This window comes from Heptranchias perlo, chromosome 16 (genome assembly GCF_035084215.1).
Source record: "Heptranchias perlo isolate sHepPer1 chromosome 16, sHepPer1.hap1, whole genome shotgun sequence".
Lineage (NCBI taxonomy): Eukaryota > Metazoa > Chordata > Chondrichthyes > Hexanchiformes > Hexanchidae > Heptranchias > Heptranchias perlo.
In genome coordinates, this window is record NC_090340.1 from 65328976 (window position 1) to 65347416 (window position 18441).

The 18441-nt window shown below is 46.1% G+C and overlaps 1 protein-coding gene across 4 annotated transcripts in view; it reads left to right on the plus strand.

The window, feature by feature from the left end:
- The window catches only part of acsf3 (acyl-CoA synthetase family member 3), a 120327-nt gene that overhangs the window by 43255 nt on the left and 58631 nt on the right, over positions 1 to 18441 (plus strand). For all 4 annotated transcript variants that reach the window (XM_067997540.1, XM_067997542.1, XM_067997544.1 and 1 more), the window contains exons 4-5: positions 10585 to 10748; positions 11493 to 11638. In XM_067997540.1, the coding sequence (XP_067853641.1) occupies positions 10585 to 10748; positions 11493 to 11638 (310 nt within the window). The remainder of the gene's footprint in view (positions 1 to 10584; positions 10749 to 11492; positions 11639 to 18441) is intronic.

Genomic DNA, 18441 nt, shown 5'->3' on the forward strand with positions numbered 1-18441 from the left:
TCTCTGCATTTACACAATCTAGCACTTCAGAGCTGCTGCCAGGGGTCCTATACACAACTCCCACTATAGTCTTAGATCCTTTCCTATTTCTCAATTCAACCCATAAGGTCTCTGTTGGCTGCTTACCCCTCGTTATATCCTCCTTTATCATTGAATTGATTTTATCTCTAATCACTAAGGCTACTCCTCCCCCTCTTCCATTTTCCCTGTCTCTCCTGTAGACCTTATAACCCGGTATATTTAGTTCCCAATCCTGACCATCCTGCAGCCATGTCTCAGTAATAGCTATCATGTCATACCCTCCAATTTGAATTTGAACCTGTAGTTCATTTAATTTATTCCTTATACTCCGTGCATTTGTATATAGAACTCTTAGTTGGGCCACACACCCTAGCCTGATCTTCAGCTTTGATGCTGGGTTAATCGCCTTACGCCTTCTAGTTTTCACTTTATCTGTAGTGCCTAAAGTACACTTTCTTTCTACTGATTCTGTATCACGTTAAATGTTTCTTTAAACATTTCCCACTGATCATCAGTCGTTTTACCCATTTACAGATTTGCTCTACGCTTTTCCCTTTCACTGTTTGTACTATTTGTATTGTAAATTTCCTCTGGGTCCTCCCCTCTCTTGCTGCTCTCAACTTTACTCCCTTCTGACTCCCCGCTCAGGTTCCCATCCCCCTGCCACTCCAGTTTAAATCTTCCCCAACAGCACTGGCAAACACCCCCGCGAGGACATCGGTCCCGGTCCTGCTCGGGTGTAACCCGTCCCGCTTGTACAGGTCCCACCTTCCCCAGAACCGGTCCCAATGTCCCAGGAATCTAAATCCCTCCCTCCTACACCATCCCTGCAGCCACGCATTCATCCTGTCTATTCTCCTGTTCCTATACTCACTAGCACGTGGTACTGGTAGTAATCCTGAGATCACTACCTTTTGAGGTCCTGTTTTTTAATTTATCTCCTAACTCCTTAAATTCACCTTGCAGGACCTCATCCCTTTTTTTTAACCTCTGTCGTTGGTACCGATATGGACCACGACTACTGGCTGTTTACCCTCCCCCTCCAGAATGTCCTGCAGCCGCTCCGTGACATCCTTGACCCTAGCACCAGGGAGGCAACATACCATCCTGGAGTCACGTTTGCGGCCGCAGAAACGCCTATCTGTTCCCCTTACAATTGAATCCCCTGTCAATATAGCTCTGCCACTCTTCTTCCTCCCCTCCTGTGCAGCAGAGCCACCCGTGGTGCCACGAACTTGGCTCTTACTGCTTTCCCCTGATAAACCATCTCCCCCAACAGTATCCAAAGTGGTATATCTGTTTGAGAGGGAGATGGCCCCAGGGGACTCCTGCTCTACCTGCCTAGTCCTTTTACTCTGCCTGGCGGTCACCCATTTCCTTTCTGCCTGCGTATTCTTTACCTGCAGTGTGACCACCTCACTGAACGTGCTATCCACGATAGTCTCAGCATCACGGATGCTCCACAGTGAATTCACCCGCAGCTCCAGCTCCGAAAGACGGTTAGCCAGTAGCTGCAGCTGAACACACTTCCTGCACACATGGTCGCCAGGCACACCTGTAGTGTCCATAACTTCCCACATAGAGCAGGAGGAGCATATCACGGGTGCGAGCTCTGCTGCCATTACTTTCCTTAGATTTACACTGCATTCACCTCTCAGACTCTCCTCCTGCTCTTGGTCTCTCCTTTTATACTGTGCTCACCTCTCGGACTCTCCTGCCTCGTCTGTGACGTCGCACAGTAGTTTTCTCTTGTTGCAGGTCTGCTGCAGCTTTTATTCCCCACTCTCAGTCTTCTGCTGCTCAGGTCCGCCGCCCCTCTGCGGAAAAAATTAGGAAAAGCAAGGCAAAGCAGCACCTCCTTCCCCCACTTCACCGAACTCCCACACTCACCAAACTCTCAGATGTTTCACTCTGTGCCCGTTGCACAAACAGGCCCCTCTATTTCTCCTGTTTGGGACTCAGATGAGTCAGGCCTACTTCTCTTTCAGGAACCAGTTTAATCTAGCTAACCAATTAACTAACGACAACAGCTCTCTCTGCTGAAACCTGACAGAAACTTAAAAATTAAAACACATCATACTGTTATTTTGAGGAGTTCCCAGAGTCTAGGAGCACTGCAATGGGCAGGGGGAGGGGATGTCCCACGGTTCTGGAGAACCAGAGAAGGAGGCTCCAGGAACACTGGGAGAGGGATCTGGGATCTAGGGGCGTTGGAGAGGGAGGTCTCGGGGTCCTTGAGTAGCGAGAACTGGTTTCAGGGTCTGTGTGGAAGTGTTGGGATGGTGGTCTTGAGATTTTGGAGCCTAGAGATGGCAATGGAGGGGTGTGGGAGCATTGGGGAGCGGGTTGCTGGATATAGGAATACTGAGAAACAGTGGTGGGGAGTTGGAGGGTCTCGGTACAATGGACCGGGTGCTGGAGCCTACAGGTGTTGGGGAAGGGAATGCCTGGGACTACTGCAGGGGTGCTAGCTTCTGAGACCATTGTTCGGAGAATCCCAGGATCTGGGGATATGGGTTTAGCTGCAGGTTATGGGAGTCCTGCTGAGGGGTGTCTAACAGTATAAGGGGGATTGGAGAGAGTGGTTTTAGAGTTCGAGCATTGGGGGTAAGGTCTGGACCTGTTCGGAGGTGTCCTGGGAGGTGCTCGTGTTTCCTACATGGAATCATAGAATGATTACAGCACAGAAGGAGGCCATTTGGCCCATCGAGCTTACGCTGGCTTTTTGTAAGAGCAATCCAGTTCGTCCCATTCCCTTGCTCTTTCCCCGTAGCCCTGCATATTTTTTTCCCTTCAAGTATTTATCCAATTCCTTTTTGAAAGCCACAATTGAATCTGCCTCCACCACCCTTTCAGGCAGCGCATTCCAGATCATAAATACTCGCTGCGTAAAAAAGTTTGTCCTCATGTCGCCTTTGGTTCTTTTGCCAATCTGTCTCCTCTGGTTCTCAACCCTTCCACCAATTGGAACAGTTTCTCTTTATTTGCTTTATCTAAACCCTTCATGATTTTGAACACTTCTATCAAATCTCCTCTCGACCTTCTCTGTTCTAAGGAGAACAATCCCAGCTTCTCCAGTCTATCCACATAACCGAAGTCCCTCATCCCTGGAACCATTCTCGTAAATCTTTTCTGCACCCTCTCTAAGGCCTTCACAGCCTTCCTAATGTGCAGTGCCCAGAATTGGACACAATACTCCAGTTGTGGTCGAACCAGTGTTTTATAAAGGTTCATCATAACTTTCTTGCTTTTGTACTCTATGTCTCTATTTATAAAGCCCAGGATCCCGTATGCTTATTTAACCGCTTTCTCAACCTGTCCTGCAAACATTACAACAGTGACTACACTTCTAAAGAACTTAATTGGCTGTAAAGCATTTTTGGACATCCTGAGGTTGTGAAGGGTGCTATATGAATGCAAGTCTTTCTTTCTTTTAGTGCTGAGAATTCTGGGATCAGGCGGTATCGGGAAGGAATCAATGATGCATTTTGGAAGGACGCATGGTGGATGAAATTTAACGCAGAGAAGTGTGAGGTGATTCATTTTGGTAGGAAGAATGAGGAGAGGCAATATAAACTAAATGGTACAATTTTAAAGAGGGTGCAGGAACAGAGAGACCTGGGGGTGTATGCACAAATCTTTGAAGGTGGCAGGACAAGTTGAGAAGGCTGTTAAAAAGGCATACGGGATCCTGGGCTTAATAAATAGAGGCACAGAGTACAAAAGCAAGGAAGTTATGCTAAACCTTTATAAAACACTGGTTTCGGCCTCAGCTGGAGTATTGTGTTCAATTCTGGGCACTGCACTTTAGGAAGGATGTCAAGGCCTTAAAGGAGGTGCAGAAGAGATTTACTAGAATGGTACATAGAAAATAGGAGCAGGAGTAGGCCATTCGGCCCTTCGAGCCTGCTCCGCCATTCAATATGATCATGGCTGATCCTCTATCTCAATACCATATTCCCGCTCTCTCCCCATACCCCTTGATGCCTTTTGTATCTAGAAATCTATCTAGCTCCTTCTTAAATATATTCAGTGACTTGGCCTCCACAGCCTTCTGTGGTAGAGAATTCCACAGATTCACCACCCTCTGAGTGAAGAAATTTCTCCTCATCTCAGTCCTAAATGTCCTACCCCGTATCCTGAGACTGTGACCCCTCGTTCTGGACCCCCCCAGCCAGGGGAAACATCCTCCCTGCATCCAGTCTGTCGAGCCCTGTCAGAATTTTATATGTTCCAATGAGATCCCCTCTCATTCTTCTAAACTCGAGTGAATACAGGCCGAGTCGACCCAATCTCTCCTCATACGACAGTCCTGCCATCCCAGGAATCAGTCTGGTGAACCTTCGCTGCACTCCCTCTATGGAAAGTATATCCTTTCTTAGGTAAGGAGACCAAAACTGCACACAATACTCCAGGTGCGGTCTCACCAAAGCCCTGTATAACTGCAGTAAGACATCCTTACTCCTGTACACAAATCCAGGTACCAGGAATGAGGGACTTCAGTTACGTGGATAGACTGGAGAAGCTGGGGTTGTTCTTCTTACAGCAGAGAAGGTTAAACGGAGATCTAATAGAGGTGTTCAAAATTATGAAGGGTTTTGATAGAGTAAATAGAGAGAAACAGTTTCCACTGGCAAAAGGGTCGGTAACCAGAGGACACAGATTTAAGGTGATTGACAGAACCAGAGAGGAGATGAGGAGAAATTTTTTCTACGAAGCGAGTTATCATGATCTGGAATGTGCTGCCTGAAAGGGCAGTGGAAACAGATTCATAGAATCATAGAATGGTTACAGCACAAAAGGAGGCCATTTGGCCCGTCGAGCCCGTGCCGGCTCTCTACAAGAGCAATCCAGCTAGTCCCACTCCCTGCCATTTCCCAGTAGCCCTGCAAATTTTTTTCTTTCATGTATTTATCCAATTCCTTTTTGAAAGCCACGATTGAATCTGTCTCCACCACCCCCTCGGGTAGTGCATTCCAGATCATAACTACTCTCTGTGTAAAGAAGTGTTTTCTCGTGTCGCCTTTGGTTTCTTTTGCCAATTGCCTTAAATCTGTGTCCTCAGGTTCTCAACGATTCTGCCAATGGGAACAGTTTCTCTCTATCTCTGTCTGGAGCCCTCATGATTTTGAACACTTGCATCAAATCTCCTCTCAATATTCTCTGCTGTAAGGAGAACAACCCCAGCTTCTCCAGTCTAACCACATAACTGAAATCCCTCATCCCTGGAACCATTCTAGTAAATCTTTTCTGCACCCTCTCTAAGGCCTTCACAGCCTTCCTAAGGTGCGGTGCCCAGAATTAGACACAATACTCCAGTTGTGGCCGAACCAGTGTTTTATAAAGATTCATCATTACTTCCTTGCTTTTGTACTCAATGCCTCTCTTTATAAAGCCCAGGATCTCGTATGCTTTTTTTAACCGCTTTCTCAATCTGTCCTGCCACCGTCAACAATTTGTGTACATACACCCCCAGATCTCTCTGTTCCTGTACCTCTTTTAGAATTGTACCCTCTAGTTTATATTGCCACTCCTCATTCTTCCTACCGAAGTGTATCAGCTTGCATTTTTCTGCATTCAATTTCATCTGCCACGTGTCTGCCCATTCCACCAGTCTGTCTATGTCCTCCTGAAGTCTATCACTATCCTCCTCACTGTTCACTACACTTCCAAGTTTTGTGTCATCTTCAAATTTGGAAGTTGTGCCCTGTACACCCAAGTCCAAGTCATTAATATATATCAAGAAGAGCAGTGGTCCCAGCACCGACCCCTGGGGAACACCACTGTACACCTCCCTCCAGTCCGAAAAACAACCGTTCACCACTACTCTCTGTTTCCTGTCACTTAGCCAATTTTGTATCCATGCTGCCACTGCTCCTTTCATTCCAAGGGCTTTAATTTTGCTGACAAGCCTATTATGTGGCACTTTATCAAAGACCTTTTGGAAGTCCATATACACAACATCAACTGCATTGTCCTCATCAACCCTCTCTGTTACCTCATGAAAGAACTCAATCAAGTTAGCTAAACACGATTTGCCTTTAACAAATCCGTGCTGGCTTTCCTTAATTAATCCACACTTGTCCAGGTGACTTTGTCCCTGATTACTGTTTTTAAAAGTTTCCCCACCACTGAGGTTAAACTGACTGGCCTATAGTTGCTGGGTTTATCCTTACACCCTTTTTTGAACAAGGGTGTAACATTTGCAATTCTCCAGTCCTCTGGCTCCACCCCCGTATCTAAGGATGATTGGAAGATTATGGCCAGTAGCTCCGCAATTTCCACCCTTACTTCCCACAGCAACCTAGGATGCATCCCATCTGGACCGGGAGACTTATCTACTTTAAGTACAGCCAGACTTTCTAGTACCTCCTCTTAATCAATTTTTAACCCAACCAGTATCTCAACTACCTGCTCTTTTTCTGTGACTTTGGCAGCATCTTCTTCCTTGGTAAAGACAGATGCAAAGTACTCATTTAGTACCTCAGCCATGCCCTCAGCCTCCACCTTTTTGGTCCCAAATCGGTCCCACCCCTCCTCTTACTACCCATTTACTATTTATGTGCCGATAGAAGACTTTTGGATTCCCTTTTATCTTAGATGCCAGTCTATTCTCATACTCTCTCTTTGCCCCTCTTATTTCCTTGTTCACTTCCCCTCTGAACTTTCTATATTCAGGCTGGTTCTCACTTGTATTATCAACCTGACATCTCTCATATGCCCCCTTTTTCTCCTTCACCTTACTCTTTATCTCTTTCATCATCCAGGGAGCTCTGGCTTTAGTTGCCCTACCTTTCCCCGTGGTGGGAATGTACCTAGACTGTACCCGAACCATCTCCTCTTTAAAGGCGGCCCATTGTTCAATTACAGTTTTGCCTGCCAATCTTTAATTCCAATTTACCCGGGCCAGATCTGTTCTCATCCCATTGAAATTGGCCCTCCTCCAATTGAGTATTTTTACTCTAGATTGCTCCTTGTCCTTTTCCATAGCTAATCTAAACCTGATGATACTATGATCGCTGTTCCCTGAATGTTCCCCCACTGACTCTTGCTCTACTTGACCCACCTCATTCCCCAGATCCAGCAATGCCTCCTTCTTCGTTGGGCCGGAAACGTACTGGTCAAAAATTCCTCCGCCTCTCTGCCCTTTACACTATTACTATCTCAGTCTATATTAGGATAGTTGAAGTCCCCCATTATCACTACTGTATGGCTCTTGCACCTCTGTAATTTTCCTGCAAATTTACTTCTCTATCTCCTTCCCACTGGTTGGTGGCCTATAGAATACACCCAGTAGTGTAATGGCACCTCTATTGTTTCTTAACTCTAACCAAATAGATTCTGTCCTTGACCCCTCCAGGACATCCTCTCTCTCCAGCACTGTAATATTCTCCTTAATCAATACTGCCACCCCATCTCCTTTCTTTCCTGAACACTTTGTATCCAGGAATATTTAGTACCCAATCCTGCCCTTTTTTGAGCCAGGTCTCCGTTATCGTCACAACATCATATTCCCATGTGGCTATTTGCGTCTGCAGCTCACCAACCTTGTTTACCACACTTCATGTGTTTACACACATGCACTGCAAACCAGTCTTAGACTTTCTTTTATTCTCTCTTAGTCTGATCCCACCTCATACTGTACTATTTCTTACTCTAGTGCTATCTGTCTCTCCCAATCCTTTGTGCCCCTTGTTTCTCCTTTCCAATGCTACATCCTGGTGCCTATCCCCCTGCCAAATTAGTTTATATCCCTCCCACAGTACTAGCGAACCTCCCCGCGAGGACAGTGACATTCACTGGTAACTTTCAAAAGGGAATTGGAGAAATACTTGAAAAGGAACAATTTGCAGGGCCCTGGGGAAAGGGCGGGGGAGTGGGACTAATTGGATAGCTCTTTCAAAGAGTCGGCACAGGCACGATGGGCCGAATGGCCTCTTTCTGTGCTGTATGATTCTATGATTCTAAGTATAATGATATTATCAGTTTAGCTCGTGACCTGGGAGTGCCTTTTCTATTAAACTCTGGGGCATTATGGTGAGGAGCAGCAGTTTGGTTTCGGGTGCTGCTGCGAGATGCAGTACGATGGGCTTTTGACCGTGTGCCTCTGCTGTGACGCTTGTCGTAATGCGGAGAAGTCGCAACACATTGAGCTGGGTGTTATTGTCCAGAGGCAGCAGTGAGGCGGTGAAGTGGAAAGTAATGAAATTGAGCCTGAGAGGAGGGCTGAGGGGAGATTTCAGTGCTGTAGTCCCAGGGGGAAGAGATGAAGGAGAGCCTGTCATTCACCGTCAATTACTTCATGCTTTCTCACTGCCAAGCTGAGCACAGTGCACTGGAGCGAGGAGGGGTTATCCTGTCAGCAACGGTTAGAAAATACATTTGTCAAAAGGGGGGATGGTACCCCTGCGCAGGAAACAAGATGCTGGCCAATTTAAAGAGGCTACTTATAGTTACTTGCAGTTTACTGGAGTGCGGGGGTGTGTGAAATATATTCACCAAAATGGAAATAATTCATCAGGGCTGGGCTGGAATCTGAGTCTGGCTTGTAAATTCAAGGAACTCTTTTCATTAGAACCAAGAGGGTTAGAGATATGATCGAGGTGTTCAAACTTCTGAGGGGTTTTGATAAGGTAATTCAAAAATAACTCTTTGTATGGGTCGATGAGTTGGTTACTAGAGAACATAAATTAAAAATCATAACCAAAAGAAAGGAGAGGCCTGGCAAGAGTATTTTACAGAGAGAGACTAGTTAGAACATGGAACAATGGTGGAAGAAAAATCCATAGTAGTTTTTAAAAGGGAAATGGATAAATGTTTGAAAAAAAATTTTATAAGCGCACGGAGAAAGGGCCGGGGAATGGGACTAAAGGAGAGCTCTCTCAGAGAGCCAGCACAGGGGCGATGGGCCGAATGCGGAAAGAGCAGGGCAATTTGACTGAGGAAGAGCTTGCTCAGAGAGCCAGCACAGGGGCAATGGGCCGAATGGGCTCTTTCCCTGCTATAGAATCATGATTCTAAATGCTGGGAGGTTTTGTAAAAGGATGCTGCTTTGCAACTACTGAGTGACTGGAGAATTCTGCAGCTGGATGACAGTCTCCATGTGCTGATTGTCGAGTGTGGGTGGTAACTGGAATATTATTTAGAATTTCAGTATCTGGCTTGGTTTGTCTTTCATTTGATCTGTAACCAGCCTCACTGCAGCCACAGTGCCAACACCACCTTTATTCCCATTTAAATCGTGTAGACATTGAGAAGATTAGAAGGAAATTTCACAAGCAGCAGGTGACACTGTGCTGGACCTGCTGGTACTGCCCTCCCTTCTGCCGCTCACCTGCAGTGAGCTCTTTGGTTGCTACATTGAAAGCCTCATTGCTATTAAACTGTCCAGGTTGTCCGACCCTCACCAATGCTGCTTTGTTTTATTTGTAGCACACTGAGTGAGTGAACATGTTTAGTTGTGTGCCTGAGCTGTACCTACAGATGTGACTCTTCCCACTGACACTCGGGCCTGTGTTTTACTGTGACTGGCGGAACACTGTGAACAGCATAATTCAGACCTCGTTCTGAACAGAAATACTCAGCACTGAGCAGCCTGAGTGCAGTTTTGGGGAGCTCAGTGATTGACTGCATCTGTAACAGCACAAACTATTTAACTTAAATCTCTGCAATGGACATTTCAGAACCAGCAGCCAGCTCCCCTGATCACCTGGTGGGTGGCTGTGGTGCCTTTCATGGTGGAATAACCTGCTGACACTCACTGTCTACACTGATTGGCCACTTGAGTGAGGTACCAGAGGGCTGCCAGCCTTGTTAGGAAGGAGTGTAAAAGAGCTCCCAATAACATAGTTATTTTTCTCAAATACCTGTGGGTCTCCAGAAAAGCGTGAAATTAAAAGTTTAGACTCTATAAAAATTTGAGTTTGTTATGGCAATTCTAACTTTTTTCTGTCTTTCTGTGTCCTTCCCGACCTCCTTCCCTTGCTTTACCATCTCTCCCTTTTCTCTCCTATGGCTTTCTATTTGATTCTCTGGTTTTGCTGAACCTCATTGCAGCTTCTCAATTGGTTCTTTGTCTTCTTGCCTCACTTTTTTCTGTTATTCACTTTGTTTTAGAATTATTTAATTTAAAGTGTGGTGTATTTTCTGTGTAACTTGTATCTCTGTGAAGCACCTTGGGCTGTCCTTGGTGTTAAAGGTGTGTTTATATAAATGCAAGTTCTTTGGTCCACCTCTTACCCGCTTCCTGGTGTTCAATTGAATGACCAGGCAGCAGGTGGGGAATAAAAAAAGAAAGAGCTTGCATTTATATTGCATCTTTCACCACCTCTTGTGGGTGAAATGCCCCTGCGTCCTTCTCTCCTCCATTTTATATGTAAAGTGCCTCTCTTCCCATTGTGCCCCATTTTGAAGGAAGGGGCCCTTCACAAATTCTCCTCCAGTTAGCTGCACCACTAATGTGTCGCACCCGGTACACCTGTTAGCTCCAGATCGGTGGTAGGACATATACAACAAAGAGCTGGCACACAAATCATCTTTCCCATCTTTTTATTTTCTCTCAAGGTTTGGGAGAATCTGCTGAGAACTGATTGTACAAAAGTTCCACGGGTCAATGTGTTCATGGCAGTGCCTACCATATACGCCAAACTCATCGAATACCACACCAAGCACTTCACACAGAGCCATGTGAAGGATTTCATCTACGGTGTGTGTCAGAGCAACATCAGGTAAGAGAATAGTCCCAGGCACTAGCACCTGGGTGGGATTGGAATCTCACTACTCCATAACAGACATCTTTCAGCGTTACACGGGATTAAACCCCGTCACTCAGCGTTACACAGGATTAAACCCCGTCACTCAGCGTTACACGGGATTAATCCGGTCACTCAGCGTTACACAGGATTAATCCGGTCACTCAGCGTTACACGGGATTAATCCGGTCACTCAGCGTTACACGGGATTAATCCGGTCACTCAGCGTTACATGGGATTAAACCCCGTCACTCAGCGTTACACGGGATTAAACCCCGTCACTCAGCGTTACACGGGATTAAACCCCGTCACTCAGCGTTACACGGGATTAAACCCCGTCACTCAGCGTTACACGGGATTAATCCGGTCACTCAGCGATACACGGGATTAAATCCCGTCACTCAGCGATACACGGGATTAAATCCCGTCACTCAGCGTTACACGGGATTAAACCCCGTCACTCAGCGCTACACGGGATTAATCCGGTCACTCAGCGTTACACGGGATTAAATCCCAACACTCAGCGTTACACGGGATTAAATCCCAACACTCAGCGTTACACTGGATTAAATCCCGTCCCTCAGCGTTACACGGGATTAAATCCCGTCACTCAGCGTTACACGGGATTAAACCCCGTCACTCAGCGTTACACGGGATTAAATCCCGTCACTCAGTATTGGCGTATGTTCGTTCTTAACTATAATTTTTCTGTTTTTTTAGATTAATGGTTTCAGGATCTGCTGCCCTTCCTCAGCCAATCCTGGAGAAATGGAAACAAATCACTGGTCACTCATTATTGGAGCGGTATGGGATGACGGAGATAGGAATGGCTCTGTCTAACCCCGTGCGAGGATTCCGTGTGCCAGGTAAGCACAGAATAATGTACTAAAAAGCACTGATGTACTTGAGTGCCTGAGAGCTCGTGTGGCCAGAAAGTGCCAAGAGTTTTTACCATTGATTGACCCCCAGGGGTTTGTTTGGGAAGGTGATGACCTGCAACTGGCAAGCACCGCAATCTGATCTCGGCTGCTGAAAGAGCTGGCTAAAAGGTGCCAGGCTTATGTCAGAAAATGTGCCAGCCATTTTGGATACAGCAAGATTATTTTTCACAATAAATTCCTTTTTGCATTGCATTGCATTTTATTATCTATCTAAGGAGGCATATGACATGCATAGGCAGCTGGGATCAAGTGGATCCCTTGAAGAGTATAGTGATTGCCGGAGTAGAGTTAAGAGAGAAATCAGGAGGGCAAAAAGGGGACATGAGATTGCTTTGGCAGATAAGGCAAAGGTGAATCCAAAGAGCTTCTACAAATACATAAAGGGCATAAGATTAACTAGGGAGAGAGTAGGGCCTCTTAAGGATCAACAAGGTCATCTATGTGCGGAACCACAAGAGATGGGTGAGATCCTAAATGAATATTTCGCATCGGTATTTACGGTTGAGAAAGGCATGGATGTTAGGGAACTTGGGGAAATAACTGGTGATGTCTTGAGGAGTGTACATATTACAGAGAGGGAGGTGCTGGAAGTCTTAACGCGCATCAAGGTAGATATATCTCCGGGACCTGATGAAATGTATCCCAGGACGTTATGGGAGGTTAGGGAGGAAATTGCGGGTCCCCTAGCAGAGATATTTGAATCATCGACAGCTACAGGTGAGGTGCCTGAAGATTGGAGGGTAGAAAATGTTGTGCCTTTGTTTAAGAAGGGCGGCAGGGAAAAGCCTGGGAACTACAGACCGGTGAGCCTGACATCTGTAGTGGGTAAGTTGTTAGAGGGTATTCTGAGAGACAGGATCTACGGGCATTTGGAGAGGCGGGGACTGATTAGGAACAGTCAGCATGGTTTTGTGAGAGGAAAATCATGTCTCACGAATTTGATTGAGTTTTTTGAAGGGGTAACCAAGAAGATAGATGAGGGCTGTGCAGTAGACGTGGTCTACATGGACTTCAGCAAAGCCTTTGACAAGGTACCGCATGGTAGGTTGTTACATAAGGTTAAATCTCATGGGATCCAAGGTGAGGTAGCCAATTGGATACAAAATTGGATTGACGGCAGAAGACAGAGGGTGATTGTAGAGGGTTGTTTTTCAAACTGGAGGCCCGTGACCAGCGGTGTGCCTCAGGGATCAGTGCTGGGTCCGCTGTTATTTGTTATTTATATTAATGATTTGGATGAGAATTTAGGAGGCATGGTTATTAAGTTTGCAGATGACACCAAGATTTGTGGCATTGTGGACAGTGAAGAAGGTTATCTAGGATTGCAACGGGATCTTGATCAATTGGGCCAGTGGGCCGATGAATGGCAGATGGAGTTTAATTTAGATAAATGTGAGGTGATGCATTTTGGTAGATCAAATCGGGCCAGGACCTACTCCGTTAATGGTAGGGCATTGGGGAGAGTTATAGAACAAAGAGATCTAGGAGTACAGGTTCATAGCTCCTTGAAAGTGGAGTCACAGGTGGATAGGGTGGTGAAGAAGGCATTCAGCATGCTTGGTTTCATTGGTCAGAACATTGAATACAGGAGTTGGGATGTCTTGTTGAAGTTGTACAAGACATTAGTAAGGCCACACTTGGAATACTGTGTACAGTTCTGGTCACCCTATTATAGAAAGGATATTATTAAACTAGAAAGAGTGCAGAAAAGATTTACTGGGATGCTACCGGGACTTGATGGTTTGACTTATAGGGAGAGGTTGGATAGACTGAGACTTTTTTCCCTGGAGAGTAGGAGGTTTAGGGTTGATCTTATAGAAGTCTATAAAGTAATGAGGGGCATAGATAAGGTAGATAGTCAAAATATTTTCCCAAAGGTAGGGGAGTCTATAACGAGGGGGCATAGATTTAAGGTGAGAGGGGAGAGATGCAAAAGGTTCCAGAGGGGCAATTTTTTCACTCAAAGGGTGGTGAGTGTCTGGAACGAGCTGCCAGAGGCAGTAGTAGAGGCGGGTACAATTTTGTCTTTTAAAAAGCATTTGGACAGTTACATGGGTAAGATGGGTATAGAGGGATATGGGCCAAGTGCAGGCAATTGGGACGAGCTTAGTGGTATAAACTGGGCGACATGGACATGTTGGGCCGAAGGGCCTGTTTCCATGTTGTAAACTTCTATGATTCTATTCCTAAGTTTGGGGAAGTGAATTGTACAGGACGGTGTTGTCTTGTGAATGATCACTGCTGAACACCAAGCCTCAATTTTATTGTTTCAACAACTACAAACAGCAAACCAACAAAGACATTCCAAGTACTATAGCATCTTGTCAACATACTATGTCAGCTTGGCTGAGTGGGAACAGTCTCACCTCTGAGTCAGACAGTTGTGTGGTTGAGGCCCACTCCCAGGACTTGAGCATCTAGGCTGACACTCCAGTGCAGTACTGAGGGAGTGCTTGTAACTCTCTCCACTCACCTTCCCCCTTCCAACCCCACTTCCTTCTCCGTCCACCCATGGAAAAAACTCTCCCCCTACACTTACTTTCAAATTCCCAACAGTCTAGCCTTTGGCCCTCCATTCACCACGACATTTCTGCAGCTATCAGTCTGCTCAATCACACCCTCACCTCCACCTTTGATGCTCTTGTCCCCATTAAAACCATTACTGTCTCTCACCCTGGTCATTTCCCCCTGGTTTGGCCCTCGTCTCCACTCCCTTAAGTCTAAGGGACGCAGACTTGAACGTTTATGGCGGACAACTGGCTTAGACATTCATCGCACTTGATGATGTAGATGTGCACTTGAAGTGCCATAACCTACAGGGCTATGGACCAAGTGCTGGATAGCTCTTTTTCAGCCGGCACAGACACAATGGGCCGAATGGCCTCTTTCTGTGTCGTAGCTTTCGATGATTCCACGATGTTCGCCAGATCTGGCCGGACCACATAAAGCATTATCGGGTCCTGCTCTCCTCTGACAACACTGCTCAATATTCCAGGATCACCCTGGAATGCAAAAATAACCCCCAGCTTCTCTTCTCCACTACAAATCATCTTCTTAAACCCCTCTCCCCTGACCCCTCCACCCTCACCTCCAGCAATAAGTGCGAGGAGCTCATGGACTTCTTTATCATTAAGATTGAGACCAGCCGTTCAGCTGCCTCTACCGCATCCCTCCCTTTCTCTCGCCCACCAAGCCAAACTTCCTCTACGGTTCCCCCCTGCCCTAGCCCTGAACTTGCATCTTTCTCTAGTTTCTCTGCTATCTCCCACCGTGCCCTCTTCAAAATCCTTGAACGTGTTGTCTCCTCCCAAATCCATGCCTATCTTTCCCACAACACGTTTGACTATCTCCAATCAGGTCTCCACCCCTGCCACAGTACTGAATCGGCCCTTATCAAAGTCGCAAATGACATCCTATGTGACTGTGACCGTGGTGAACTATCCCTCCTCATCCTTCTCCACCTGTCTGCAGCCTTTGACACGGTTGACCACAACTCCTCTAATACCTCTTCTCCATTGTCCAGCTCAGTGGGACTGGGCTCTCCTGGTCCCAATCTTATCTATCCCAGTGCTTCAAATTACAAATTTTCATCCTTGTGTCCAAATCCCTCCATGGCCTCACCCTCCTACAGCCCGACAACCCTCCGAGAACTCTGCGTCCCTCCAATTCTGGCCTCTTGTGTATCCCCGATTTTCTTCGCCCCAATATTGGCGGTTGTGCCTTCAGCTGCCTAGGCCCTAAGCGCTGGAACTCCCTCCCTAAACCTCTCCACCTCTCTACCCCTGTCTCTCCTCCTTTCAGATGCTCCTTAAAACCTACCTCTTTGACCAAGCTTTTGCTCACCTGTCCTAATATCTCCTTATGTGGGTCGGTGTAAATTTTTGTCTGATTACGCTCCGGTGAAGTGCCCTGGGATGTTAAAGGTGCTATGGACATGCAAGTTGTTGCGATTGAATTTTCAGGTTCCTTTCTTTCGATGAACATTAAATCAAGGCCCCTTCTGCCTCTTCAGGTGGATGGCGAAGATCCCATGACACTATTTGAGGGATAGCAGGTAGTTGTCTTGGTTGTTGGCCAGCATTCTGTCCATAACCAAAGTATGATTAATTGGTCAAAAAAGGAGAGAAAGATACATTAGATAACTATAGACAAGTTAGTTAGTCTAATATAGTTATGGGTAAAATCTTAGAATCCATTATTTTTGAACCAATTAGTGAGCATTTAGAGATGTATGGGATAATCAAGGGCAGTCAGCATAGATTTGTTAACAGCAAGTCATGCTTCACAGATTTAATAGAATTTTTCAGAAAAGTGGTCAATTGGATAGATAAAGGGAATGGAGTAGATGTGTTGTTTATGGATTTTCAGAAGATGTTCAATAAGTCGCTCGGGAGGTTTGTTGGAAAAATGTGTGTCTGTGTGTCTCTGTGTGTGCATGAGTGATTTTTACATGGAAAAAGGTTCATCAATTAATTGTCATTTTAACCTGCTTCTCCTCTCGTCCCTCCGCAAAACAAAAGCTGAGGTATATTTTTTCCCATTTTTATTCCCATTTCACGAGGGACTGACTCTTGCTGGGGTATAGATTGACTGACACTTGGCAACTTCCCATACCTCGCCCAAGGGCCATTGATAGCACTTGCATTCTTCATGTGTGAGACTAAACAATAAGTATTGGCAAGCTGTTTAAATATAGGGGCATCTGAGCCGAGCTTGACCCTGTCCTTGCCTGACGTCCACACATACATTCTCCACCAGGACCCACTGGCTGATATTTTTCCCTCTTCCTAAAGTGTGCGGCTACAACTTTCATGTCCGGCTGAGATCAGCTGACAGCACAGACCAGGAATCCAATCTGAAACCATCTGGTGTGTGTGACTGACACATGCTGCCTTTACCAACTGCACCCTTGGGGAGATGCCTGGGGTTTTTATTCTAAATAAATGATTCACAAAGCAGTCAGAAGAATGTACAGAGCTGTGGTCAGGGTGAGAGGGTTCCCAGACACCCACCGCCCCGGTGTCTTAGAATGCAACGGGCAATTTGTTTTTGAATCATTGACACATTGTGCTGGAGGTGTGAGACTGCAACTCGGTCGAGCAGAGGGCCCGGCTCGTTCTCTTATATTACACTCACGTGCTGGGAAAATGGCTGATTCTTGACTAATAGGAATGAGTCAAACAGAACAGAGATGAATTTATCTCTCTCAACTTCCACCAGAGGATGCTGCTGATAACTTGCTTATTCCCAGACAGAGACCAGCATCACAGCCATGACAGACAGCCCTTGGCTGATGCTACTCCCAGAATCCCATTGGGAATTGGCTTGGTTTAGATTGCAAGATTGATGCAGGCTCCTCCTCCTGACTGAGATGTGCTAGCTGCCTTTAATTGTTTAAAGGCTTTACTGAGGTCCTTTAATCCATTGGTGCTCATCATGTTTGCTAACTCTGGTTTATTTTTCTTGTTTTTTTCCTCGTATCCCCTTGGTAGCAGCAGTGATCAAGGATGAATTATTCATGTGTTGTGCACGCCTCACTGGACCCATTCAGCTCTTTTAATTGGGGTTTTAGATCGTGTTCTGACTAGGGTTTGCTAATAGGCCGTATGGAGAAGACTCATTGTGCTGTTGACAGCCAGGGTGCTCGAGGTCCCAGCACCTCTCCTGTATATCCCTCCGAGGTGTTATCACCCAAAATAGCATTAAACGTATCTTGTCTGACACAAACAGGAACCAGTCCAGCAATTAAATACATTAATAAGTAGTGACAGCTCATCAAACTGCTATCAGGCAGATGGGGGGCTTTATCCAGGATCCACTTGTGTATGGGTAGAATCAACAACAACAACTTGCATTTATACAGTGCCTTTAATGGAGGAAAAGGTCTCAAGGTGCTTCAAAGGAGCGATTATCAAATGAAAATTAACACCAAGCCAAAGAAGGAGAGATTAGGAATCCCAGCCACTCAGTTTCCAGATGTAAATTTCTTTCACCACACCTGGCGCAGTCTCTTCAGTACAGAACCACCGTCTTCATTCTGCACAAAACTACCTTCTTCCTTGGACAAGTGCTCAGTTTAATTGTGTAAAATCAACATTAGTTGTTTTCTTGCCGCTTCAGTTGGAGTTTGTGATGTGCAAGTCTCTGATCGAGTTGGAGGGGAGTGATTGCAGTCTCTGATGGAGTTGGAGGGGACTGATTGCAGTCACTGATCGAGTTGGAGGGGAGTGATTGCAGTCACTGATAGAGTTGGTGGGGAATGATTGCAGTCTCTGATCGAGTTGGAGGGGAGTGATTGCAGTCTCTGATCGAGTTGGAGGGGAGTGATTGCAGTCACTGATCGAGTTGGAGGGGAGTGATTGCAGTCACTGATCGAGTTGGAGGGGAGTGATTGCAGTCTCTGATAGAGTTGGAGGGGAGTGATTGCAGTCACTGATCGAGTTGGAGGGGAGTGATTGCAGTCACTGATCGAGTTGGAGGGGAGTGATTGCAGTCTCTGATAGAGTTGGAGGGGAGTGATTGCAGTCTCTGATGGAGTTGGAGGGGAGTGATTGCAGTCACTGATCGAGTTGGAGGGGAGTGATTGCAGTCACTGATCGAGTTGGAGGGGAGTGATTGCAGTCACTGATCGAGTTGGAGGGGAGTGATTGCAGTCTCTGATCGAGTTGGAGGGGAGTGATTGCAGTCACTGATAGAGTTGGAGGGGAGTGATTGCAGTCTCTGATGGA